This window comes from Oenanthe melanoleuca, chromosome 27, assembly GCF_029582105.1.
Source record: "Oenanthe melanoleuca isolate GR-GAL-2019-014 chromosome 27, OMel1.0, whole genome shotgun sequence".
Lineage (NCBI taxonomy): Eukaryota > Metazoa > Chordata > Aves > Passeriformes > Muscicapidae > Oenanthe > Oenanthe melanoleuca.
Window position 1 is genome coordinate 3,327,582 of NC_079360.1, and position 27,611 is coordinate 3,355,192.

The 27,611-nt window shown below is 50.9% G+C and overlaps 2 protein-coding genes across 3 annotated transcripts; one reads left to right on the forward strand and one right to left on the reverse strand.

The window, feature by feature from the left end:
- Positions 1-61: 61 nt before the first annotated feature.
- DNAJC7 (DnaJ heat shock protein family (Hsp40) member C7) lies at positions 62-21,547 on the forward strand. The gene is made up of 14 exons (XM_056511847.1): positions 62-291; positions 7,798-7,886; positions 8,130-8,254; positions 8,342-8,455; positions 8,739-8,813; positions 10,273-10,391; positions 11,823-11,976; positions 12,725-12,889; positions 13,921-14,012; positions 15,052-15,125; positions 15,443-15,589; positions 15,791-15,943; positions 16,515-16,577; positions 16,878-21,547. Exons 1-14 carry the CDS (start codon positions 62-64, stop codon positions 16,913-16,915), a joined length of 1,638 nt encoding a protein of 545 aa, XP_056367822.1. The 3' UTR covers positions 16,916-21,547.
- On the reverse strand, positions 21,484-27,591 carry CNP (2',3'-cyclic nucleotide 3' phosphodiesterase). Of its 2 annotated transcripts, none has more exons than XM_056511866.1 (4): positions 27,509-27,591; positions 24,869-25,538; positions 24,178-24,320; positions 21,484-23,673 (listed from the first exon to the last, which is right to left on the reverse strand). In XM_056511866.1, the coding sequence occupies exons 1-4, from the start codon at positions 27,509-27,511 to the stop codon at positions 23,221-23,223; spliced, it is 1,269 nt and encodes a 422-aa protein (XP_056367841.1). In that variant the 5' UTR covers positions 27,512-27,591; the 3' UTR covers positions 21,484-23,220. The 2 variants fall into 2 exon arrangements, with proteins under 2 accessions (XP_056367841.1, XP_056367842.1); XM_056511867.1 differs by lacking the exon at positions 27,509-27,591 and adding an exon at positions 25,994-26,108.
- Positions 27,592-27,611: the final 20 nt, after the last annotated feature.

Sequence of the window (27,611 nt, forward strand, 5' to 3'; positions counted from 1 at the left end):
GGATAAGCCCCGCCCACCCGCCGGTCAAGTCCCGTCCGCCTCCCGGTACCGGCCCCGCCCGATGCCGCGGCCGGGCCCCTCCGCGGGCGCCCCCTGCCGGCCGGGCTCCGCCCCGTCCCCCCGGCGGAGGGCCCGCCCGTTCCGGCTCTCGCCCCTCCCCGCCCCGCCTCGGTCCGGCCCAGCCCCGCGCGGTAAGATGGCGGCGGCGGCGGCGGCCGAGGCCGAGTGCGATGTGGTCATGGCGGCGCCTGACGGACCCGGCGAAACCGACAGCGACGATGAGGCGCGCAGGTAGAGCGGCGGCCCGGGCGGGGAGAGGGCGGCCCCCGTCCCTGCCGGTGGGCGGGCCGCGGCCCGGCGAGCCTGCGGGTGCCGCAGGGCCGCGGTGCAGGGCGGCCGCCGGCGCTCGGCAGGGCCGGGAGCGGCCCGGGGGCTCCGGCCGGTCCTTGCCCGGGCTCCGCAGCGGCTCCGGCGGGCGGTGACAGCCGGGCCTGCATCGGCGGCGCCGGGAGCTGCTGGGTTGGCGATGCGGTGCCGGTGTGTGTCCCGGTGAGCTCCCGCGGCCTCCGTGTGCACCGGGATTAGAGCATCCACCCGTCCGCGGGTGTCCCAGAAATACAGTTCGCACCCTGAGACCCGAGGCCGCGCACCCTCACCGGTGTGGGGGGAGCGCGCCCTCCCCCTCGCTGGGCAGGGAAGGATTAAACTCGTGGGAAGAGGAGGCTCCAAACTCCTAAACCCTTTGCTGCTTCATCACCCCGTTCCCCTGGTTCCTGGTCTGTTTGAAGCCTGCCCGCTGTGGGTTGCACTCTGTGCTGCCTTGCTGTGGATAACGGGATAAACGCCTTGCTCCAGGAATGCTCCATCCTCCAGGAGCTCCTGGTTTGTGTGTTCCCTGCTCTGGGGCAGCTGCCAGTGTCACCTGAGGCAGAGCAAGGTGGGATCCCCACCTTTCCCACATGTTTTCCCCCCAGGAGTGAATGAGCTGAAGTGCTGCTGGCAGAGAAGTGGGAAGGTCCCTGTCCAGGGAGCTCCACTGTTTTTCCATAGTGGCAGGTGCTGGGTTCATCTCCCAGGGAGCTGGAAGGGAAGAACTGTTCCTGTAGGAGCTGAGGTATTTATTTGCCCTGGGAGGTGATTCAATGGAATGAAGAAGAGGAAACAAAACTGAAAGCAACCTCTGAGGAATGGTGGTTTCAGACTCCCATTGATGGCTGAAGGGATTCTGTGGAATTGAGGGCTGAGGAGCAGCTCCCTGGGGAGGTCCTGCTGAGCAGGAAGGGAAAAGCTGCTGAAGAGGCACTTGGGGCTCACAGAGCACTGGGATCGCCCAGCCTGTGAGGCTGGGACAGGCCTGTGTGGGCACATCGCTCCTGCCCTCTGGGCAAGCGAAATGTGCTGTTTGAAATGGTAAAAATTCACAGAGGTAAACCCTGGCTGAAGGCACAGGTGTCTGCAGGTAGTGACCTGAAGCTCCTTTCTTCATTCCTGAGGTTCTGCCTTTCGCCACTTTCATTAGGTACCTTCACAATGTTTCCTTTTGGTGTTCTTTTGGGAATGTTGCACTTTTCCCTTGCTAAAATGGACCCATATGGGCAGGAGCTGATTCCTTGGCGTTGCTCTGGAGGAGCCAGCCCTGCACACCCCAATTTCTTTGCAGCTCTCTGCATTTACTTCTTCCCTACCCCAGCCCTGCCTGTTTTGCTGCAGGAGCTCAGTTGCTCTGGTGGAAATCAGAGCAATAACTGCTGTATTGGGGAGTGGAGTTGGAGCTTCAGAAAGTGTCAGGTGTTTGTGAAACATCCCAGGCCTGATAAGAGCTGGGTGAGCTCTGCATGGGACACACTGATTTGGTGCAGCCTTTGGAATGTGTCTGTCCTCCCTTCCATAAAAATCAGCAAAAATAAGGGAAAAACCTTTTCAGAATCTTTATGATAACTCTGCAATGAGGGTTCCATGTTCTGTTGTTTGCATTTAGGGATTACAGTGTGGCAGAATATGGGTACTTTGTTCAAGGACTCACCTTTGTCCAAATGCACAGTTCTGTTCTCTGTGGCTTAATAAAGCTGTAAAGTTAGAAAACAAGCAAAAGGGGAGATCTGCATTTCAGAATGGCTGTAACTAATGCCCTGAAGCAGCTGCAGACATGCCAGAGGGCTCCCAGGATGTCCAGGGCACAGCAGTGGAGTGTGCTCACAGGATAATTATTGTCTGCTGCTGCCTCATGGATTGTTGGGGTCCTGGCAGAAAGTGTTGATGTAATTGTGTTAATTTTATCCCTTGGTGCACCAGTACAGAGCAGCTGATGAGCAGGCTGGGCCACCCCTGAAAACTGGCTTGTTTCTTTATTAGTTTCAAGGGTTTCTCTCCCATGGGAACAGCTTTTCCCTGCTCCCAGCTGCTTTGTGAGCTTGGGCCCCTGGAGCTTTGCCAGGGAGAATTTCCTTGTCATCTTCCTGGCACCTCTGAGTTCTGGCTCCTGTGCATGCTCCAGGCTGGATCTTTCTGCTCCTTCTTCAGCACTGGAGCATGTGGAAACCTCTTAAAAACAAATACCTCCACCTCTTGGGAAGACTGTTAGGAGATTGCAGAGCCCCTGCTGCAGGCCTGGGATGTGTTGGGGCATCCACATTTCCCACAGCAAAGTGACAAGCACAGAGTAGCCTACAAAAAGTCCTGGAGGTTCTGACTCTGGCCAGGCTGTGGGTCACTGGCCAGGTCTGCAGGTGTTACCTGGAGGTTTTCAGGTGTTGGTGAGCTCCAAGAAGCTTTTCCAGTGCATGAAGTGAGGCTCCTGCAGAATAGATATCATTTCTCTCCAGCTTTAGGGGCAGCACTGGCAGGAGGGGGTGAGTCACCTGAGGGGCAGCAAGTCATTCTGGGATAACCTGGAGAAGGCTCTGCTATTCCTGTTCTGCCTGTAAATGGGCACTTGGGTTTCCCAGGTGATAAACCAGCCCATTTTACTCATCAGGAATTATGTTATGATCTTATGGTCATACCAGAAGCAGCAGAAAGTGCTCGTGTAGTTGTTTGCACAGAGTATTTGAATATCTAACTCAGGCAGTTGCTTTTTCCAGTAACAAAAGGTGATCCATACCTACAGTTTCAGCCTGTTTCCTTAACATGAAATGTGCTTTTTTGAGGTGAATCATAATGTAGATGTAGTCATTTTCCCATGGAATTCTTAAGCTGGCTGGCTTCCTTCATTCAAAAGGAATTGCTTCCTTCAAAAAAAGCAGTCTCAGGCTGATTCTAGACCCTTCCATGGGTTTTCACAAAAGTTATGCTGTGGCCCTGCCAGGCGTGATGGGGCCATTGCTGGGAATTAGGTTAATTCTGAGCTCTGGGAATTACATAACAGCACAATTAAAGCTGGGGCTCTGCTGCTGTTCTCACTGCTGCAGGGAAGGTTTGGGTCAGTTCTTGGATTTCTTGTGGCATATTTTGGTTCTCGTGGATCTTTTGGTCTTCTGAGTTTGCCATCAGGTATGAGGAATGTTCTGAGGGTTTGAGCATCTTCTGGGTTCAGGTTCAGCTCTGCTCTTGGAGAGGCTCAGGGCAGCCCTTTGTTACATTTCCATGGGTGAGTTTTTCACCCATCTGTGTAGGTGTTTGTGTGTCCAGACTTGGATTTCCCGACCTGGGGACTGCATTGAGTCCCTGCCATGGTGTGTGTGCTGCCCACGGAGCAAACCCTCTGGGAGTGCGATGGGGGGAGCTGATGTGCCAGGAAACAGCTCTGCTCTGCCCTCAGTGTGCCAGCACTGCCCAGCAGGGCACAGGGAGTGTGTGTGACACTGCTCTGCCCTCAGTGTGCCAGCACTGCCCAGCAGGGCACAGGGAGTGTGTGTGACACTGCTCTGCCCTCAGTGTGCCAGCACTGCCCAGCAGGGCACAGGGAGTGTGTGTGACACTGCTCTGCCCTCAGTGTGCCAGCACTGCCCAGTGTGTGACCACTGTCCTGGGGAGTCTGTCCCACTGCCCAGACACCCTCTGGGGGAACCTAATCCTCCCTCACCCACTCCAGCCATTTCCTGGGGTCATCAGAGACAAGAGCTCAGTGCTTGCCCCTCTGCAGCCCCTCATGAGGAAGTTGTAAATATATATTCCTTTATGCATAAATCCTCACTCAGTGTCAAGCCTCACCTGAGGACAGGTCTCTAGAGTGCACCCTGTGTATCTTTCTGGCACATGGAGTATTTTGTTTCTCTTCCAAGTCCTGAAAGAAGGGAGAGGAGGATATTCTATGTCCAGGGGCGAGCATGATGGCTAATTTTAAGCTCTAGACATCTGCCTGCTGTGAACTGAATTGAGATCACCCAACTTATTTTACCCCAGTGGCTGAGTCACATCTGACAGCTGAGAATCTGGGTGGGATTTCACCCCCAAAAATGCCTGATAAATGCACCATATCCTATTAAAGAAAAAGTCTCTACAAAAGCTGCACAAAATAGTCAGGTGTGTTTCTTTTGTCAGAGCATAACAGGAAAGGTTGCTTGGTCAGGACAGGATTTTGGAGCCTTCTTTAAATCCTGGCTATTTTAGGGTTTTGCCATTTCAAAACGAAGGCAGGCAGTGAAGTGGGAATGAGGGTCAGGAGAGCTGGGAAATAGTGACTCTGCCACCTGCTTAGGTGTTGGATTTCTGTCTCCTCCCTGCCCAGGGGCTGTGCCAGCACATCTGGAGCAGAACTGCTGGGTTACAGATCCCTGAAGGTTCCCATGACAGAAAATCAGGTGTCTGCGGGAGTCTCATTGGGAGCTGGAGTGGGAGGTGGAAGCCACGATCGGCGCTGGAGCGGGGGCAGCGTGTGGAAGCTCTGAGGAGGAGGCAGGAGTTGTTAGGCAAGCGTGGGATTGTGTCACTGTGCACAGGATGGCTTCTCCCAGAGCTGCTGTGCTGGGGACGAGCAGGGGCTGAGCTTTTGCAGGGCAGCAGGAGAAGGAGCCTTGTGCTGGTTCCTCTCTCCCCAGGCAGGCAGCGAGCTGCATCCTCAGAGCTTGAGTGTGCCAGAGAGTGTCCACGCACGCAGCTGCTTGTCTTCCTTGGTCTCAGAACATGTTCAGATTGGATATCAGGTGGAATTTCTTCACAGAAAGTTGTCAGGCATTGCCCAGGGAGCAGTTGGAGTACCCATCCCTGGAGATGTTCAAGGAATGACTGGACATGACACTCAGTGCTCCGCTCTGGTTGATGAGGTGGTGATCAGTCACAATTTAGGCTCAAAGATCTCAGAGGCTTTTTCCAACCCAAATGATTCTGTGGTGGCAGGTTCTCTGGGGTGACTGGGACCAAAGTACTTCAAGTTTTATAGATGCTGAGAAATACCATAAAAGAGAGAAAAATAATTGCATTGCTCACAAGGAGAGTCACTCCCACCAGCCCCTCCTGTGCCATGGTGCATGTGAGTGATGAAAGACAAGCTTCTTACCCAGCTCCTTGGTGCAGCTCTTCTTCGTTTCTGTGTCCAGCATGGAGCAGCCCTGCAAAGACACTAACCCTGTCACAAAGACACCCATTCAACCAGGGGCATATTTTTAGCAAAGCACGATTCTTCTTCAGTGTCAAAAGTAGCAAGTGGGGAGCGCAGGCCCCAGCAGCGCAGGAGGCAGAATGAGCTCATTCAGTCCGCAGCATCTGTTGGGGTGAAACAATCCCCAGTGAGATCAGGGGCTGCAGTTCTCCTTGTTGGAGCCAGAGCCGTGGTAAACAAGGGCTGTGTGCTCTGTATGTCATCAGGGCACAGCAGGGCAGAGCTGCTTCTGTCCTGGTGCTTGAGCTCCAGCCCAGCCTGACAGCTCCAGCAGGTCCTTTGCCATCGTGCTGTGGAGGTGATTTGCTTTCACAATTTTCATCTTAAGCCTTAGGCCATGTGAGCAGTAGAAATACCTGTGCTCTCCTTTCTGCCGGTTTCACCCGAGGCACTCTGACTTGTTGATACATTGATCTGTATTAAAAGGCTTAAAAGGGAAACAGACCAATAAAAAGGAGTAGAAAACAGTAATCATTGTGTGGGGGTGTTTCTCTGGCATCTCAAAGTGTGGGTGCTTTCTGAAAATTGGTTTTGCCAGGGTTATGTTTTCTTTCTCCCATTTTCCCAGCTCTTCCCAGCAGTTTGTGGCAGATGGGATGCTCTGGCATCCAGCCTTTAGCTGTGTCTATTAGATGGTAATTCCTCATGACAGGACAGGTAAAATGACAAAAAGACTTGTGACTCTGCTCACTGTACTGGACAGTTTGTGGTGGTGGCTCAGGCGAGTTCTGCCATTAAAGCTGTTCACCCATTTCTAAAGAAGACCGTACAACAGAGACCTGAGGGAAGGAACTTTCACAGGATCTGTGATTTTCTTTTCTCTTTGTGATTACAGAAACAAGAGAACAGTGAAACTCTACTGCCCGGGTTCCAAAAGTGCAGAAGTGCTGAGTAGTTTTTTCACTATATTTATGTATTTGATCTATAATATTCAAAAAAGTTGGTTGTCTTTGGAAACATTTTAATCATGCAATCTTTGCATCCTGATGCTTGTGATACGGATCCATCCCACAGGCGTGTCTTTGCTGCACATCAGTGTAGGTGGGAGGGTGCAGAGCTCCTGGGACTCTGGTGGGTGCTGGCTCCTGAGGAAAAGCCAGGCTGCAGCACCTGCCTCAGGTGTGATGCTGGGAGGGCTGTGGTGGAGGAGAGATGGCAGTTTCCCATCTCCAGTGCATGAGTTCATAATTTTCTGGAGCAGGGGTGGGAGGAGCTGACCCTGACCCAGGAGCTTGGGGGGCAGTGGGTGTGTGCTACCCCTGCTCTGACACAGTTCTTACCCATCTCATCTCATCCCAGGGTTTAACTCCTGCAGAGCTGTGGCAGTGTAGCCCGCAGCAACACTTAAAACTGAAAGTGAAGAGCACACTTCCCAGCTCCCAGTGTCCATTGTTCTGCCAGCTGGGAAATCTGCAATGGCTCAGTGAAAACAACCCCTGCATGAGGTGGTTGTGTGGGAAGGGCCAATGGCAGCCTGAGTAAGGCTGAAAACATGGGAACTTGTTCCAACACAATTCCCTTTGTTCTCTCCCAGGTCAGGCTGCTGAGCACTGCTTGCATTTGCTGTTCCATCACTGTGATGTGTTCTCTCTCCTGCCCTGTGCAGGTGAAAGGCTGAAGGGAGATGAGGGAAGAGAAGGGGCTTGGTTTCCCTCAGGGGAAGCTTTGCTTTCGAGAGTTTAAGGGAAGCTGCTTTAAACCATATGTTGTGTGTTTTTAAATGTCCCAAACTGTCTCTGCAAATGCTTGCTCTTGAGTGTGAGGACTATTTCTAGACCTGTTGCCAAGGCAGTGCCTTGCAGTTCTGTTGCAGGTTTGTGTCCATATTTCTTTTTGATTTAACTGTCTTTTGAATGTGGAAATTTGTTCTTGGCTCTGGTTTGTAACTATGTGGGACTCCTGAAAGAGCCAGCACTGTCTCTTTTGTTCTGAGGTGCAGCACCTTGCAGGAAGGGGCTGTTGGATGAACTCCATATCAGGGATTTCTGCTGGACTCTCTGAGGGGGCTCAAAGGTAGTTTTAAGCTTCTATTGAATCCCTGTAAAATTTGGCCTGGAAATATCCCTGGGTATCCCATGTACAGCACTGGAGTATCTGGGAGCCAGCAGGAAATGGGATATACTGAGATCTCATGAGAATCAGCTTAAATTTGGAGCATTAAACAGTTATACAGAGGTTGCTTGGGGATCAAATGCTCATCATGGTCACTGTCTATCTGGTGCTCAGTCCTTCTGAAAATGTGGTGTTTTGCTTCCTTTCAGAGAAGCTGAAGCATTCAAGGAGCAGGGAAACGCATACTATGCCAAGAAAGATTACAACGAAGCATTCAACTACTACACAAAAGCCATAGGTGAGAACAGCTGATAATATCAATCTTTGCTGAATACCATGTCTAAAATTGGAGCAGGTTGCTGATTTCAAACTCTCCACTGGGGTTTCTGACAGCACATGCTGAGTTAAAACCTCTTGCCTGCTTTAATTACCTTGGGAAATGTCACCAGATCGATAATGCCAGTCAGGGCCAATGTTCTTAAGTGCCACAAGTTGTGCAGCTGCTGCTTTATGCTGATAGTGAGTCTTTCATTGTCTCCAGATACCTGTCCCAATAATGCCAGTTATTATGGGAACAGAGCTGCCACACTCATGATGTTGGGGAAGTTCCGAGAAGCGCTGGAGGATGCTCAGCAGTCAGTCAGGTTGGACGACAGCTTTGTACGGGTACGTGGAGAACTTCAGGCTCCTCATTCAGTGCCTTATCTGCACCTGTTACAGCTCTTGCAACTCCCTTTTTGCCTGTGTTCCCAGGGCCATCTCCGGGAAGGGAAGTGCCACCTTTCCCTAGGGAATGCCATGGCTGCCAGCCGCTGCTTTCAACGAGTTTTAGAACTGGATCATAAGAATACCCAGGCACAGCAGGAGGTAAGAGGATCTTCAGATGTAACTATCCCCAGATGCTCAGGAGAGGAGAAATGGAGTGTAGTGTCTCTCTTTCACAGGGTACATTTTCCTGGACTCCCAGTTCAGTGATTTTATTTCGAATTTATTTTAATGCTGGCAAAAGTATTTATGTCATCTGCATTATTGGTCCATTGTCTGCAGTAGTTTTGGCTCTGACATTCAGGAATTGGCTGCTCTCAAATGCTGCTTGGTGGCATTTCAGAGCAGAGACTGTCCTGCAGCACTTGTGTGATCTGTCTTTCAGCTGAAGAATGCTGCGACTGTACTTGAGTATGAAAAAATAGCTGAAGTGGATTTTGAGAAACGGGATTTCAGGAAGGTGAGATTAACTTGTTTGGTGTGGTCTTATATAAGAACTGGTGTGTTTGACATGGCCCAGGCAGGTGTGTGGCTGATTTCCTTGCTGGCTGTTTGGGAGGTGCTGTGCCACCACTGTTTTAGCAGGGCTGGCTGGTGAATTGTGTCAGCTCTGAAAGTGGCAGAGCTCCTGCTCCCTGTGCACTGACCCAGTGACAAGTGAGGAGGTGACTGGCTCAGGCCAACCCTCTGTCACTGTTTGCTTTGCAGGGTGAGTGGAGTCATGATTGAGCTGTTTGAGACAGATTTTGTCAGCAACAGCATTTCATCGTGCTTTGCTCCTGAAATACATATCCAGGATTCTTTTTTCTCAGCTCTTTGAAAGAGGAAAAAAAAACCCGCAGGTTATATGTGCCAGCAAGGGTCGTACAAGGAGGAATGCAGATCTGCATGGGGCATTCTCCTTACAGTTTCCAAATCTTTCTTCCCAAGGATTGTAACAGGATGCAGATGGTACTGACATGATAGAACAAGAAATGACAGCATGAAATCTGAAAGGCACCAAGCACTTCTCATGCAATTGTTTCTGTGCATTAGATGCTTGTAAGGCTCAGATTTGTCCCAGAAAAGAGGTTGTCCAGTACATTGAGCTCAGGCTAAGCTCAGGATTTTGCAAGGGTAGATCCCAGCTTTGTATCAGTTGTTTCTGAGGAGCAAATGGGATTTGTGATCAATCTGAATTTCCTGTGTAGGAATTGCCTGTATTGCACATCATGGGCATCTGCATCTGTCCCTCACTTCCCCAGTCCCACTTCGCTGAGGAAGCTGAAAACGTGATCTTTGTTTCTGGAGAGCTGCTCCTGCCTCACCCAGGAGCCCTTGGCTCTGGAGCACAGTGCTTCCCACAGCAGGGCTCCGTGATGTCACGGGCTGAGGAGCAGATGAACCTTGGGGAACAATGCTCCGTTCTTGCACAGATGTCCCCACCAGAGTGCAGGGATGGAAAAGACCCATTAGCTCACCCTGCCCATGGCTTTCAGGCCAGTGGAAGATCAGCCCTTGCACTGTACTTTTTTGTGTTTTGTTCAGTCTGAACTGTCTCAATCTATTGAATTTCTGTCCCTCCCACATGTCTTTATATGAAGGAAACAGGGGCAGGATTGTCCTTCTTGGCCCTTTCTTTAGGACTTACAGTTTAGAAGAGTTAAAGGGATGGACCTCCTACAGGTGTCCCTTGAGTCTTGTGTAGTGCTCTGTTGCAGTAATCCAGCAGATGCCTCAGACTTTGGCACACAAATCCCTTTGAAAGGCACAGCCTGCATATGAGGAAAATTTTCCAATGAAATGTGTCTCCAGCAGCAGTGGAGGTGGGTGTCTCCACACTCGCCTTCCTGGTCAAACACAAATCTCAGGCATGAGGCAGCTGTTCAGACCAGGCCCTTGGCTCTCTGCTGTGCTCACTGTGGTTTCTCCCACCCCAGGTTGTGTTTTGCATGGATCGTGCTTTGGAGTTTGCTCCTGCGTGTCACCGGTTCAAAATCCTCAAGGCTGAGTGTTTGGCGCTGCTGGGCCGGTACCCCGAGGCACAGTCTGTGGCCAGGTGAGTGTCTGAGGGAATGTAAAATACAAACATTCCTCAGTGCATGTTGTGCTGAGGAGGGAGTGTGTGAATTTATCCCCATTAATCTTCCTGGGAAGCTGCATGCAGACCCCATTCACAACCATCCATCCTGCTTGAGGAGGCTTCTGTCCTTTTGGCTTCTCTGAACCACAGACTTGATAAAATAAATGGGTATCTCAGTGGAGGAGGGTGCTTGTGGAGGTCAGAAGGAAATGGGAATAGGGAAAATTTCCTTTCTTGCTGTGTGTTAGCCTGGAGAAAAGGAGACTCAGGGGTGACCTTATCACTCTTACAGCTCCCTGAAAGGTGGTTGTAGCCATCTGGGGGTTGGTCTCTTTCTCCAGGCAGCACTGACAGAACAAGGGGGCACAATCTCAAGCTGTGTCGAGGGAAAATTAGGTTGGATATTGGGAAAAAGTTTTTCATGGAAAGAGTGATAAAGCACTGGAATGATCTGCCTGGGGAGGTGCTGGAGTCACCATCCCTGGATAAAAAAAGCCTGGATGTGGCACTTGGTTGTGAGGTTATGACCTTCCAGTGCTCTAGGTACCAACTTCATCAGGTTATTTTTAAAATAAGTGAAGCAGATAATAGTTACTAAAAGGTTATTTATTGCAGAAGCACATCAGTCTCAAAAGGTGCAGTCACAGACATTAAAGTCTATGCTAGGTTTTAATTTAGAGTCTCAAGGAGAAGCAGAAGCTGCTCCCGGAGGTCCTGGTGGGGCTGATGCTGCTGCAGCAGCTCCTGTCTTCTTCTTGGGTGTTGATGGCAAACAAAAGCAAAAGCAATGGCAGAGAACGCAGAAAAGGTGATGGAAAAAAGCACCAACTCTTCCTAATACATACTCTTATAAAGAATCTTTTCAACAAGCTAAGACACAAACTTGGACCACCACTTCTTAGCTTATTAGAATTCTAGTTTCTTAACATGCTAGGTTACTTATAGACTATGTATATGACTTTATTCTATTTGAAAAAAGTAAGCAATATTCTTACTATAGCTCTATTATGTCTAAGCACCATCTACAACTACAGTCTTGGAGCATCCACTGAAAATATGAGCTTGTTTTTCATCTTTCACTAGAACTTGCACTTCTACTTTAGTATTTAAACCTCTTACTTACTGAAAGCATTAGAGCTCATACTAAAACTTACTAACTGACTTACTTATCTTAAACTTACACCTCTACCTTATGTGTGAGTGGCTTAATATACTTCAATCTATCCAAAGGCTTTAATTCAATCCTTGCACTCTTGATTCCTCCCTGAAGGATTCAGAGAATCCCCCAACTCACTGACTCCAACACTTGCTGCCATGATCTAGTTGAGGTGTTGGGGCATGGTTTGGACTCAGTGATGTTGGAGGTCTCTTCCAGCCTGTGACTGTGGTTGTGGTTCTGTGTTGCAGTGATATCCTGCGGATGGACTCGACCAACGCCGACGCTCTGTACGTGCGTGGGCTGTGCCTGTACTACGAGGACTGCATTGAGAAGGCTGTGCAGTTCTTTGTGCAGGCCCTCAGGATGGCCCCTGACCATGAGAAGGCCTGTCTTGCCTGCCGGGTAAGTGGTGGAGATGGGGCTGTAAAATCAGGATTTGGGTTTTTTAAACCCAACACCTAGTTTGGTTCTGCTGGATCCATCCCTTCTCTCTCCCTCACCATTGCTTTTCTCAGATCTCCAGGAGCAGGCAGTGGGTTCATCCCTTCCCAAAGACAACCAGTTGCTGCCTCAGATAAACCCAAGCTCCTAAAAACTGTTTCTCAGCAGATTGTGATACTTTGAAGCAGCCTCCCCTTCACTCTTCTGTTCTCTGGTCAGATAGAGGAGCAATAATACCAGATGAATTGGTTCTAAAAGAACTCCTGACTTTCAGGTCCAATATCCAGTCCGACACCCTGATTTAACACTGTTCCTTCATGTTTCTCCTTCCTTGGTGTTGGTTCTGAGTTTAAAGTTGGTTCTTTGACCAACTTTAAATCTGTTCATGCACTCTCAAAAAGTGAGCTCCCAGTCCTTTTATTTTAATCCATAAATTTACTGCACTGTCATATTCTCATCTTAAAAGTTAGGCAACCTTTTTCCTATAGAGAAAGCCTGGAGCTGGCACTGGCTGTTCCTTAGTGCTTCTCTTGGAGGAAAGGCAAAGTGCTTCCAGATCATTTCAGCTGCTGGAGCAAGGCTGTGGCTTGTATCCTGCAGCAGTGTCTGAAACCGGATTAGAACTGTTGTGTCTGAGGATTTTTGTTTGGCAAAACAAGGTGCTTGGTCCTGCTGACCTATGTCCTTACCCAGGTGTGTTTCCTTTCAGAATGCCAAAGCACTTAAAGCAAAGAAGGAAGACGGGAATAAAGCATTCAAGAAAGGCAACTACAAACTAGCATATGAACTGTACACAGAGGCACTAGCAATAGACCCAAATAATATCAAAACAAATGCCAAACTCTACTGCAACAGGGGGACGGTTAATTCAAAGGTAAGAGATGATCACCTGGCAGGTGTTTGTCACCATACCCCTCACCATGGCAGGGAGAAACTGCAGCTCAGTTATTCTGGAAAGGACAGGCCCCCCTGGCTGCTGGGCAGCTGCATCTCTGAGGCCATGGGCAGTGTTTCAGGGTTTTGTGTTTGCACAACACTTGGATCAGTTCCCAACAGCCAGCAGTCGACTCCTGCAGAAACAGAACTCAAATACTTGGGCTACACAGAGTGGGAGGGAGAGGAGGGACATGCCTTATCTTAGTCAGCAAAAAGCACCCCTGTCTGTGTTTGTTTCCTTCCCAGGAATAAGCAGATTTCTTATTCTTCTTGTAAATCATGTCTTGCTTTGTGTTTTTATGTGTAAAAAAAAAAAAAAAAAAAAAAAAAAAAAAAAAAAAAAAAAAAGAAAAAACAACCCTAATTTAAAGCCCCATGACACTTCTTCAGCTTTGCTGTTGTATTTTAGTCCTGCACTATACAGAGAAACAGCCAGTCACGTGATAGTGTTCCCAGTTCCCACCCTGTGTCCTCTGGGCATTTTTTTCCTCAGCTGTCCCAATGTTGATGCTGCTTCCCTAGACACCCCCACCTGGTCAAGAGACACAGGCTCTTCCCAAAACCTGGGAAGTGGGATGAGCTGGAGGCCACATAAGAGATGTCTTACATGCTTGTGTCTGAAAACAAACAATGCTTTTTCTAAAAAATATTTTTTTAAAATATTTTTAGGTTTAGCTTCCTGCCCAGGAATTAGCTTGGACAAAGAATTGGGTTTGTTATCAGGAAGACCCTTAGTTTTGAGTGCATTTCTTACACAGAAGCACCACATAGCTCTGTCGTGTCACTGGCCAAGCTTCTGAATTTTTGTCCCAGATGACAAAAGCTCAATGTTTGGGGGAAATTGGAAAAAAATTCCTAGACAGAGACACAGAGATTTTCCCAGATTCTTCACACCTTTCATTTGCCAGAAGTCATGGTGCAGAATTTGTTCTCTGCATGGGGTTCACTCACTTGTGTGTGATGTTGTAGCTTAGGAAACTTGACGAAGCAATCGAGGACTGCACGAAGGCAGTGCAGCTGGATGACACATACATCAAAGCCTACCTGAGGAGGGCACAGTGGTGAGTACACCTTGGCACTGGGCACCTGAGTGTCCTCCTGGCAGCTCTGAGGGACAGGGTCACAAATCTGGAGCTTAACTGAATAGAAGGGGTGGGGCCCTGAATTTATTCCTCTTCCTTGTGCTGCTGAGGAGATGGGGTAGCTCTCCGTGGCCTCTCCTGCCTGCCTGGATCTGGCACTGCCAATTGATGGTGTATTTATAGAATCATTTGGGTTGGAAAAGACCTCTAAAATCATTGGTGCCAGCCTTTGACCAAATAGACCAGAGCACTGAGTACCACATCCAGTTGTTCCTTGAACATCTTCTGGAATGGTGACTCCACCAGCCCCCTAAGCAGCCAGTTTCAATGCCTGGCCACCATTTCAGTGGAGAAATTCTTCCTCACATCTGATCTCAGCAGAATTTAGGGAGGATTTGTTCTAAAACTTGAATCAGCTTACTGTGTTTATAGACACTGACTGTCCTTATAGATGTTCTGTCCCAGAGAGGCCTTCTCCCTCTATATCTGCAATTGCAAATTTACATTACCTTTTTCAGATCTTGAAAAATACCTCCAAGATCAATCTTTTCCAGCCTCCCATCTCTGTAATTGCTAAGCTGCAGTGAGTAGGTAATGTGTGAGGCTGAGGGGCAGCAGACAGAAGTGTCCCTTGGAGGTGCCAGGGTTGTCACTCCTGACCAGCACTGCCAGTGTGAAGCCTGTGCCAGCTCTGACCCTGCACCAACTCCCTGGAGCTCAGGCTGGCTGGGATCAGTTCCTGCAGCTGCATATTGGAATTCTCAGGTCGTTAAAGCAGAACTTGTGCTGCCAAAGGAGTTTGCAGCATCCCCTTGGAGCCCAGAGTGCAGGTTCCTGTGCCAGGGTTTCCCTCAAGTGTCAGGGCTCCCAGCTGTAGCCCTGTGTGGGCTCCTCTGAGTTCTGATCTGCTGCAGTCCAGAGCACTTCTCTTAATCCACATCCACCCAGACAGCCTGTACTGAGCCCCTTTTGATGTTCCTGTGAGGGACCCCTTGGCCACCAGTGTTTCTTTCCACAGTTACATGGACACAGAACAGTATGAAGATGCTGTAAGAGACTATGAGAAGGTTTATCAGACAGAGAAAACAAAAGGTGAGCACAAGGGCACTCTGTGTGCACAGGTTTCCCTGAACTGAATTTTTTTGTTGTCCTTTTTTCCCCCCACAATATGCTGTGATTTGCAGCCTAATACCCCAGCAGGACAATATGGAGAAGCCCTCAGAAGCACTGGAGATCCCTGTCTCGGGTCTGATTTCTCTCCCAACACTGAATAATTCAGTCTGAGGCAGTGCACTGGGTTCAGAATGTCTGGTTTTGGTTCTTCTTTTGACTGTCCCCTTGCTTTTTGAGTGGCCTGAAGTGGAAGGGACAGAGTAACTCCTCTCCTCTGGTGTTGTGCTTCTTTCCAGAACACAAGCAGCTCCTAAAGAATGCACAGGTAGAACTGAAAAAGAGCAAACGGAAAGACTACTACAAAATCCTGGGGGTGAACAAAAACGCCTCTGAAGATGAGATCAAGAAAGCTTACAGGAAACGAGCACTAATGCACCATCCAGGTACCCACAGCACCCTTCTGTGCCCTGTGCAGCCATCACTGGGGCAGAAATGCACGTGGAAGAGGGAATTTCTGGGAATAGCAGCTCTGACCCCACAGATCTGGAGCATGTTCTGGCAGAGGAGCTTGGGCATGTTTAACATTCTCCATTTGCACTAGAACTTAAAAACTTTTTCCTTCCTGCTTGTTTGTGTATCCCCAGACCGACACAGTGGAGCAAGTGCAGAAGTACAGAAGGAGGAAGAGAAGAAATTTAAGGAGGTTGGTGAAGCCTTTACCATCCTGTCAGATCCCAAGAAGAAGGCTCGCTATGACAGTGGGCAGGATTTGGAAGAGGATGGATTAAACATGGGAGGTCAGTGTTCTTTACAGTACAATACTCTGCCATGGCAGCCTTTAACAAGATCAGACCCTTCAGAGTCTGTCTTATCCCCTAGAGCAAGCCTCCTGTTGGGAGTGGTTGCATGGATTGAGTTGGTTTGGTCCCTGCCAGCGTTGGGATGGCAGGGCTGCACTGAGTGTCTCTGGTTGGGAACAGGCTGGGACACTGGTGGGTGTTGTCCTTGGCTCTCTTGTGAGGAGTAGCTGCCATTAGGCAGAAATCTGTCACAGGATGTGTTAAACTATAATTGAGAGTCCCTAAATGCTGCTTATCCAGATCCTCAGGCTGCCCTGTGGCAGGTTCTCTCTGGGAGAGCTGCTTTACCTGTTTGTGATCACTGCATGGTCCCAGATGCTGGAAGCCAGCTCAGGCTGGCCAAAATTTCCTTTATATGTATTGGAAAAAATAGTATTTCTCTATAAGCTGTGCCCCTGCTCAGCCACTCTGAGACACTCTGGACCCTCAGTGAGCTGACAGTTCCTGAACTGTGGGAAATGTGGTGGCTGTTTCTCTGCAGCTCATGAATTCCTTCTCTTCCCTGTAGAATTTGATCCAAATAACATCTTCAAGGCCTTCTTCAGCGGGCCAGGGGGCTTCAGCTTCGAAGGTAGGTGAGGTGCTCTCCTCCAGCCTTGGAACTGTAAGTACACAGATCCCCTGGCAGGACAGCTGGGGCTCCCAGTGGATGTGCTGCTTGAGGAGAGCATTTGTTGTTGCACAGATTCAGTGTTCTGCTTGCACAGTGTCAGTTGGTGGCTGGTTCTGCTTCTTCTGGGTTCCAAAGCCACAAACCTGGGGGGCTGCCCATTCTGGAGCTGTGTGGCTCAGCCATCCCTGTGCTGCTTAGGATTGCACTAAACCCATTGGGATTTGAAAAGTCCTGATTATCTTCCATTTTCTTTTTCAGCTTCTGGGCCTGGAAATTTCTTTTTCCAGTTTGGCTAAGAAGCAAACAAACACAAATCAAACCACACATACCTGATCTGCTTCTTTTAACCTCGAATATGGACAGCCCCAGACTCCTCCTCCATCACGTCTCGTTGTCCTTAGAGCAGTTTCATTTCTGGGTTGGAGCCTCTGTTTGTGTGTTGTGTGTGTGAAGAGGAAACCAGCTCGGGAGGGGAAACCTTGTGAATTTTGTTTTACTGTTAACTTTATTAAAAAAAAAAAAAAAAAAAAATAAAGCTTTGAATCTCTTGGTCCCTCCATGCTGGCCCGTGCTTTCAGCTGCTTCTGCCCCTCAGCACAGAGGATTTCCTGGAGTCTTCCCAGAATCTCCACGTGTGAGAGGGAGAAGGAATTCCTGGTTTGTTCTGGTTGCTTCCAAAGCAGCATGTCCAGGGTTTGGAGTAACTTGTAGGTTATCTTAATCTTTTGGAAATACTGCCAAGGCTCAATCCAGTTTTGTACAATCCATCTCACCTGCAAGCCTGGCTTCTTGGCTCTTTTTATTTCCTTTTTTTTTCCATGATTCTCCCAGCAAGGCCCACTTGGGCATTAAACTTCTGTGATAATGTGTGAGCTTACAATTCTGTAACAGAAATGCTGCTTTAAAGAGCAGCTTATGTGAGAATTCCCTGTGATGCAGCTGGAATTAAGGGCTTTGTGTTCCCAAGATTGTCCTGTTTAAGGGAATATTGAATTTGCTCTGGGCTGAATTCCTTCACTGTACTTTTTTAAATTAATCCACTTGAATATTTTATATTTGTGCTAAACTTGATTTTGTTGAGCTTGATGTGTGATTTCCTGTTACTGATCCATGACAGGGGTGAGTCTTTCAAGGCCAGGTGGATTCCAGGCAGGGATCATGGGTGGTTTGGGATGTGCAGCAGCTGTGTGTTTAGTTAACCTGGTTGAGTGGTTTTCCCCTGGCAGTGATTTACTCCTCCAAAGCAGCAAGAAAATGCAAAGTCCAGCTCTGAACTGACAGTCTGTACTTTCTCTTGCACAGTGTCAGGACAGGAGCTGGAGGGATGGATGAGCTTCCAGCCTGGAGCCGTGTCCTGATGGGTTTGGTGTGGGGCATTGCCTGTTAGCAGTTTGATTTTCACCTCAAATGTGGTGTTACAGCAGGGTCTCAGCTGGGAGAGGGCTCTGCTTCTGGAATTCCCCCTTTTCTCTACAGCATGGACAGCACCTTTCTGTCCAGGTGCCATGTGAGCTCCTGTCTGTGGCAGGTTCTGGAGCTGGTTGTGCTCAGCCTGGGGTGTGAGGGGAGCAAGAGGCAGTGGGGCTGTGGCTGGGGGTCCTGGGCCGGTGCTCAGTGAGGGGCAGAGGGGCTGTGCTGGGCTCCTGGGCTGTCCCTGCCAGTGTGGGGCTGTTGGAAGCTGCAGTTAGCTCACAGAATGGGTGTTTGTGCTGAGAGATCCTCCCAGTGACTCTGTAACACCTGGTTTGCCTTCCCAGAGCAGAGCAAACACTGCAGGGAGCTCATTGCAGAGGTGATCACTCGTCTTTGTCTTCCTCCCTCCCGAGGGCATGGGTGCCCTTCAGCAGGACAGGGGCTGGAGCAGGGCTGGTGCTGTCCTGGTCCTGCTGTGGTGTTTGGTCAGGATTCTTGACAATCTGCTTTTGTAGAGGGAAAATTTAAGGGCTTCAATTTTAGCACTGCAGAATAGAGTATTTTACAGCTTGTTTGAAACTCAGCTTCCTAAGTGAACCAGTGCTGAGTAATACTTTCAAAACCCAACTGTCCCACGTTTATTCCGCCATCCTTCACACAGGTGTGAGGGATGGACCCAGCCAGGTGCACAGAGAGCAGCTGGGTCCTGGCACTTTTCAGGCTCTGAAATGGTGAACACGTGGGAACTGAAATACTGGTCTATGCACACTGATGCTTCCCCAGCTTTCCTGGCACTGTAAATCAGAGTTTACAAGGCCTGTTTAGTGGCAATTTTGGTTCCATGACATCTCGTCCTGTGTGTGTGTGTTGATGTCACTGTACAGTCTGGGCTGTTCTCAGTCTCCCATTGCTGAGCAGAGCCATGTTCTGTGTCTGTCAGTGGGTTTATTCTCATTTTCCCCTGCCCTAGGAAAGTGTGACCAGCTTCCTTCCTCCCTTCCTTCTCTCCAAGCTGAGTGAGCCCATTCCTTGGAGCACAGGAGTGGAATAGCTCTGTTTCTGGGAGAGAAAATGTATACAGCAGCTATTTATAACCTGTACATGAATGCATGATTTAATGTAGTTAAATATTCATATGGTGAGTGCCAAGACTTTCTACAGAGCGTTGTTACGTGAATCAAGGTGAAGGGAAATGATAGAACCATGGAATGGATTGGGCTGGAAGCCTTAAAAGGCTGTCAAGTCCAACCCCCTGCCATGGGCAGGGACACCTTCCACTAGCCCAGAGTGCCCCAGGCCCTGGTCAGTCCCTGATCCCCCCTGCACAGAGCAGGGCTCGGTGGCACCTCAGGGCAGCAGCAGTGTCCAATGGCACTGTGACCTCCACTCCTCCATGTCCCAGCATGGCTTGGGGAGACAAAACTCTGCTTCTTTCCAAAAAAAAAAGACTCAGCTGTGCATTGCTTGGTCCGTTGCCTCCACACATGGTGGTTCCAGGACATTATCCATGGATTGTGATTGGGTGTAGCTGCAGGGAAACTGAGTGCCAGTGCTCCAGGTGCTTGCAGCCTTCCTGCATGTCCTGCAGCTCCAGGGGGCCACCAGCCCCAGGGAGCCACTGCCTGCAGGGATTTGCTGCAGAAACCACAGTTGAGCATCTTCAAGTGATGCTGTGCCTGTGCTGTTTCTGGAAGGACAAAGAGCCCACGGAGCTGCAGGAGGAGGTGGTGTGGGGGCTGCCCAAGGCACGGTGGGATGGACACAGCTTTGGTGTCACTCTTAGCCTGGTAACTCCTGCCCAGGGCTGATGCTGTGAGAGCTGCTGCTACCAAGGACCTGGAAGGAGCAGAGCTGCCATGGCTGAGAGTCAGGCTGGTGTGTCAGGGTGTCTTCCACCAGCCAAGTTGGGAGTAGATGCTCTGAACAGCTTGAGAACTGGTGAGTGGCTGTCAGCCTCTCTGGGAAAGTTGTGAAGGGAAGTGTGGGAGGAGTGTGGCTGTGGGCAGAGCTGGCATGGGAGGGCTCTGCTGTAGGACTGCAGTTTTGGCAGGGAGGTCAGGACCTGTGTGGCTGTTAGGCTTTGCCTTGGATGTGGTTTTGTCTGGCCATGCTCATAGAATCATGGAATAGTTTGGGTTGGAAAGCTGAGATGTCTGTTCAGGAGGTTCTGGCCACCCTCTTACGGCTCCTCATTGCTTTGGCTGCACAGAAACGTACCTGGTTTGTTTTTGATCCTGGGAGTGTTCAGTGAGCAGGATCACCAGTGCTGCTAGCTGTTGTAAATGCAGAAATGCAAGTTGGAAAATGGGGGAGAGACAAATTGTTCAGGTACAAGAGTGTTATCTGTGGAACAGTGGGCCCCTCCACTGTCTGTGTCTGCTGAGATACAGGCTGGATGCTGCTGTGCTGCCGTGGTGTGTCTGACATGGGGGCTGCTGCCAGTCCCTGTCCAGCCACACTGGCCCTGGATCTGCAGCCATCAAACAGCCACAGGGTTGGGCCATGTGCTGCTTTGCCATTTCCAAATGACTTCCTCAGTTTCAGTAATAACTCCAGATATTCTCTTATTTCCAATGGATGGTTTTCATCCTGTTTAAATTTGTGCCTTGTCCTCTCCCCTCCTCTTCCCTAGGGAACAGGACAACTGTGCTGCACCCACCGTGTCCCTGGAGCAGTGCTAGTCCCTGGGTGGCTGTGGCAGGGTTGTGGCAGGAGTAGGTGGCAGTAGCTGGTGGCTGTCCCTGCCCTTGGCTCTGTGGGGCCACTCTGGGTCCCTGCATGACTGAGGGAGCCAATGTGAAATGCCTTGGCCTTCCTGGCCAGGCCCAGCCCTCCCCATTCCCACCATCATGGATGGGGTTATCCCTTCTTGGAGCAGTGCTGGGCATTTTCCCTTACCCAGATCCGAGCTTGGAGGAACAGCTCTGGTCTGTTGCTGGGTGCTGGGACACTGCACCTGAGCTGGAGCTCCAGGGGCCTCCAGCAGGACCAGCAGCCATCCCAGCCCTGTCCCCTCTGTCCCCAGTGGCTCGTGTGAACAGCATGTGGTGTGAGCCAGCATCCGAGGGGCCGTGGGGGGAGCAGCCAGAGCCCCACAGTGCCCGTGTGTCAGAACAGTCAGGACAAACCCAGGCACCGATGCGAAGCCACTGGGAGAGGAGCTTGTCCCTGCGCTGCCGTATTTATCTGAATTGGAATTCGGAATGTTTACCTCAGTGTACATAGCTCAACCTTTCCCTGGGAGGAAAGGGGAATTGCATGGAGCAATCGCTGTCCCATTGCTTTGCCAAACTCCTCATCCTCTCCCAGCCGGGCTCCGCATCGGTACCAACTGTCCCTCTTGGACCTTTCTAGGATGTGAATGGTAAAAATGTGAATATTTGTTGTTTACTTCCTTAGCAGAACTCCTGATGCTGTGTTTGTATGGGAAATCAGCCTGAGCAGACCCATATGCAATCGGTTTTACTTTATTATAAACTGTATATGATGTACAAACTAATAAAAACTCAAACGACGACAGTGTCACTGTTGTTCTTGAACAGGCAGATGGAGGAGATAATCCAGCTGTGTATTCCAGTGCTGGAGTGATCTGGGTGCTGGGGGTGTGGGCTCAGCTGGCCCCTGAGCAGGTGCTGGCAGACACCTTGTAGAGCTTTGGTGGAACAAACCCTTGAGGTTCTGCCAGGAGAGGCCCCAGCTGAGCGCTGGGCACTCGGCTGCTGCCAGTGTGGAAGCTTGGAGGGGTTTCTCCATGAAGGGTCACAGGTGCTCTGGGTGGGTTTATAGCTCACTATTTTATGTTATAATGAGAATTTATTCTTATCTTTTGCTTCTGAACAGCAGGAAGTATTTTGCTTTCGTGGCAGAGTGTTTGGTACCAGAAAAGCACCAAGGCTCTCCCTACTTTTGGCCTCAACAGTCAGAGGAGAAATGCTCCTTGCCCCAGCAACATTGGACTTGGGCTGAGCTGTGCCCAGCCCCAGCCCAGCCCACGCCTCAAACACAGTCAGTATTTACAGTGTTAGTGTGGGTTAATGTCACTCTGCTGCTCCCCTGAGCCAGAGCAGGAGGTCAAGCTGGGACTTGACCTGGGGCTGTTAGTGGAGCTTTGTGTTAAACAATGCCCAGGAGCCACTGCCCTGCTGGGCCAGGGCCTGGCAGAGCACAAACCCAAATTTCAATAAAACATTTAATGACAGAAGTGCTGGGTCAGTAACTTCCAGCCAGGGTTTAGGTTCGAGCAGATGTGAGTTACACAGTTACGGTGCCTCCGCTTCCTACACTACAGGGTTACTCCAGCCTAACTCTTAACATTCAAGTGCATTAGAGGAAGGGAGTAAAATCTTGCATGAAGTCCAGTTGTGTACTTCAGACATGATTTTAGTTTCTATCAAATAAGATGGAAAAGACATTAGTTCATCTCTTCCACTCCCTGCCAAGGCAGGATTGTTCCCTACAGGACAGGGGATGGTGCGTGGTCCAGCCCAGGTGGAGGGATGTGGCTGGAGCCACTTTGCAGGAATTGGCTTCTTGTCCTGGTGTTTCACTTGATTTCCCCTAAGTCCATGGTTGGTATCTTTAAATCACCTGGCACAGTGCCCTCCTGGCTGTCCCCAGAGCATCTCTGCTGTGAGGGACAGGAGCTGTGGGACTGGCCTTTGATTAGGGCTGCCAGGACCTGCTGCCCTCAGCAAGGTCTGTCCTTAGGAGCCAAACCCTTGGTAAGGACAGGACTCCTGACAGGAGTGCCCCACGCCTGGGCCTCGCTAGTTCTGACCCTGTTTGGCTGCCAGAAAGTCCCTGGGAGGGAGGGGAGGGACATCCTGCAGTTCCCCTGGCTTCAGACCAGCGACTGACAGGCTTAGGTCAGTGCCAGCAGGTAAAGATCGAACGATTGTGGTTCAGAGGGAAGCGATAAAAGCCCCAGAGTTGATCTTTCTCCAAGGAAGAAAACAAGCAGGAAAACACCCCAGCTGGTTCCCTCCAAAACTCACACTGAAATCTGTGACAGTTTCAGTTATGAGTTGCTTGTTTTCTTCCTTTTCTGATAACTCCCCAGAGGCTTCACGCTGGGGTGGGCAGGAGGGTTGACTTTAGTAAAGGTAGAATTATTTCTCTTTACACTTTTAGGGTTACAGGAGTTATTTGCCTTTTAAAAACAAACCCAGGATCTGCCCTGCCTGTGCTCCTAGATGATGGTGCAGGAGCTAAAGGCAGAGCCCCTTTTGTTGGTACTCTGCGTTGGCACGAGTTTTCCCTTCCCATAGTATCCCGAGAATATCGCCCTCACATCAATCTTTTTAGACAGAACAAGCATCCACATACCATTATCAAAATACAGCAGTTTCCCTCCTCCAATTTCCCCCACTTGCTCCCCTTTGTTCCCCACTTTTTCCAGCTTCACAAACTCCAGCAGGTCGAGCCCGGTCTGGACGGCCTCGACGCCGTTGGCGCAGCCGAGGGTGATGTGGGCGCGGCTGCCCCGGGGCAGGGTGTCCGTGGGCAGGATCTTGTCGGCGTCCCCGGGCCAGAGCAGCAGCTGCTGCTCGCTCAGCTCGATGCGAGCCCCGACAGTCTTTGTGGTGATGAACAGCGCCGAGATGGAGAGGGTGAAGCCCTTGCCGTAGGAAGCCTTCACAGCCTGGAGAGGGACACACGCACAGGACAGTTAGTGCTCTGCTGGGGTCACTGTCCCCGTGCTTCTTGCTGTGACGTGGTCAAAATACCCAGAGCAAGGAGAAGGTCAGTGCCTGATGTCCCAGCTCTGTGGATTTGGAGCTGGTAACATCTTCGTCCTTCACAAATTTCAATATTTAACCTGATCTTATGCTCTCTGAAACAATCAATCTGGGAATCTAAATATCTCAATTCATCATCATTCAGCTCAAGCTGTCAGAGTTGGTGCTGGAAGTTGTGTGTGATCAGGAAAAATGTTTCCTATTTCCAAAAAAAATACTTCCAGTCACCATCTCCACAATTTGGAGTTTTCTCTGCACAGGCCACATGGATGTAGTTCCTGTCCTGTATTTGGCTTCTTGGGTCAGAGCAAAGCCCATCCCCAACCCTTTCCCAGGTTCATGAACACCCCTCTGGAGAGGGAGGGGACACGGGGGGTGTGGGGAGGAGGTGGGACCCCAGCACTCACTTCCTGCTGCGCATATTCCTCGGCTCCAGCTGCTTTTCCAAACTCAGTGTATTTCGTGGTGCAGTGCAGGACCCCAGGTGGCCTCTTCACAAAGTAGCTGGTGAGATCTATTTTTATTTTGGGATCTTCAGTAGCAGAAAGAACTGCAGGTATAGGTAAACAATGTCACTGTCACAAAGTGATCCCCCCAGTATCAACCCAAGAGCCCTGCTCCCTACCTCCACATCTCGTCTCTGTGACTGCTGGGGAGCACTGGGTGGGAAACCAAACCCCTCCCTCCTCCCAAGCTCACCCCAGATGGAGCCAGAGAACAGAAGCTCCTGTGCATCATCATGGCTCATGTTAAACCTGATGATGTGAGAGTCCCCTAAGGAATGGGATTGCTCAGCCTTTCCCATTTCTCTCTCTTTGCCTTTTCCCCATCCAACCCATTGGAGCCAGGGAACACCCAGGATCCCGTGTCCTGCTGCTGCCACCCAAGCTCAGTGCCCTGTGGGGCCAGAGCTAAACAGACTTGGGAAAAACTCTCTAATTTATTTTTACTTACAAAAGCAACTTTGTCAACTATGAGGATCAGGTTAGCAGCTTTAAAAAGCTTTTCTTGTTGACAGCTTTAGAAATTGACTTTAGAAGCTGATCCAACTTGTTAACATCAACAGGTAAGAACGTGGTAAGACAACATTATACATACAGTATTTGCTCTCCTTTTTGAAGGCTTTGAGACTCCCAAGCTCATCCAAGAATGCCTGGCCAGCCTTCCTCAGGATCTCCGAACTTCTTTTGCTCAAAAACCACCCAAAATACATGGGGAGGAATTCCTTCTCCAAGCTTGGCTTCATCTTCTTCAGCTCTTCCACAGACAGTTTCCATTGATTCTTGTCCTTTAGCTGGGGACAATCCAAGCGCCAGGGGGTTTTGGGCTCGGCGAAGATGACTTTGTAGCGATACTTGTCAGCAATGTCAAAGAGCTGCTCCAGCCGCTCCCGCTCGTGGTGAGTGTCATCCAAAACGATGACGCTGATCTCCCGTTTGCAATAGTCAACTAGATCCTCATCCACCTTGGAGTACTCTTCAGGAATGGAGCTTCTAATTAATGGTGTAATTTTATAGTGATCAACAGAGATGACCTTGCAGGCGTCTTTGTAGCGATCGTGGATGGCCTGGGCCAGGGTGGACTTCCCGCTGCCAGGCAGGCCCCGGAGGATGAAAAGGGTTTTGGATTCTTTGAGTGTGGAGATGGTGTCTTCATCATCCAGGAATGGGAAATGCAAACTCTCAGGTCTCTCTTTTGCTGATTGAGTAGACATTTTTCTAAATATTTTAGGCAGGAAAGTGTGACTCTTCTTGGAGAAGCCTCTGTTCTGAAATGGAAGGAGAAAACATTTTGCAGGGCAGGAACCCCAGAGACAACGTGGCCCTGCTGGGACCTTTAGTGTAAAGGATGGGGCACAGGGAGCATCTCCCCCATATTCCCTCACTTGGGTGCCCTGCTCAGCTGACACCTTCTCCCACAGCTGCCCTGGCTGGATGCACAGCAGGGATCCACTGCATCCCACCCACGGGCTGAAGGTTCAGCCCTGCTCCCCACTCTGGCCTCAGCAGCTGCAGTCCTGCCCCACTAGGAAGAGGTTTCTCGGGCAGCATGAGCTGCCACAAGGCCCCACCCAGGCAGATGTGTGGCACATTTATCTGAACGCTTGAACAAACCCCCGTGGCTGCCGGATGCGAGGGCAGCGACCCATGGAGGAGCCCAACGGGAACTGAAAGTCCCAGCAGGTTGAGAGCTGCCACACTCCTGTCCCTTCACCCGACTCACAAACTCTGTTCCTAGGGAAGAAGCTGTTTCCTAGAGCAGCCTGCAAGGATGATGTTGTCTCTGAGCTGCTCCGAGGATCAGCAGCTGAGCTCCTCGCAGGAGGGAATTTGGGCTCCTCTTGAAAAGAGCAACTGAGACCGCTTCCAGGAAAGCCAAGCCCCTCCCAGCAGGTGCTAGGCAGAACTCGAAAGTGAAACCTCGAGTGCTGCAGGAAACGAAACACTCGTGGTTGGCAGCAGTGAGCGGGAGATTCCGCTGGGAGCTGGCACGGCTCTATCTCCCCTCCTGCCAGCAGCTCCGGTAAGCAGAATCCCAGAATAATTCCCAGTAGGGCCTGGGAAAACACGGGACTGAAAAGAAACGAGGGATTTCTTCAGCTGTGTGAGTCCTCAATAGCATCAACGAGGCAGACACTGTTTGTTGGGTCAACACATGACCTTTCCACCCCCCCGCAGCTGCCTCTGGGCCAGCCCAGCCTGGGATCCACTGGACCTGCTGTAGCCAAAGACCATGGGAGTGATGCCCAAGAAGTGAGTTTTGCCTTTGATGCAAAAATTAAGAAGTTTTACATAAAATATAACTGTTCTGCCAGTGCCAGAAAAATGTTCTACTAGTTTGTAATTAAAAAAAAAAAAAAAACAACCACTTTTCAGATATTGATTTCCCCATCTCTTTATTCCAGAAGGTGTAGATGAGTTTTGGTTCCAAATGCCCTGGGAGCACTGCCAGGCACTGCCTGCCCTGGGCTCAGCTGAGACGGGCACAAACGGGTCCCTGAGAGCAGCAGCGACCTCCGGGCTCCCCAGCGACCCCCGTGCTGCCTTCCCCGCGGGCTGGGGGCTCAGGGTGTTCACACGGGAGGATGCCGGTGAGTTACCTGGAGCGCTGCTCCTTCTCGCAGCACAGGTGCGCTATTGCCAGGGGGTCACAGGGCCGGAGCCGGTGCTGCGGCGGCCCCGGGTCAGGCTGTGCCCGCACCGGGCTGTCCCGCGGGCGGGGACCGGGGCCGCTGTTCTGCCGCGGCAGCTGCCGGAGGGACTGAGGCGCTTTTCAGCCCCGTGAACAAAGGAACAATCGCGGCCCCCCCCCCGGGCCATTGTTCGCCGCCGTCTCGGGGACAAGGGGCGCCTTCACGGGCCGGGCCGGGCGGACAAAGGCTCCGCAGAGCCCGGGGGAGCGGGGTCTGGCCGGACAATCTCCCATTGAGCCGCCCCCACAAAGCTCCCGCTTGTCTCCTGCTCCCCACGGAACAGGGACTCGCGTGGAGGCAGCGATCGCTGCCCGTGCCCCGGCAGCCCCCAGGGTGTCCCGGGACCCCCGAGAGGAGCCAGGGACCCCCGGGCCGCGCTCGGGGTCCCCCAGACCAAGCGCCCACGTGTCGGCCACGCCGCCGGCGCCTCCGCTCTCCTGAGAATCTGAACGTTTGCCGGGCGGAGCGGCAGCGGCGGCCCCGGTCCCGATGCTAATCCCGGTACTAGTCCCGCTCCCAGTCCCCATCCCGCCTGTCCCGCTTACCATGGTGAGGGCAGCGGCTCCGGGGCGGCCGCCGGTGCGGAGCGGCGCGGCGGGGAAGCGGCTCTGGGGCGGGAGCGCCCGCGGCTGCTTTCATAGCCCCGGG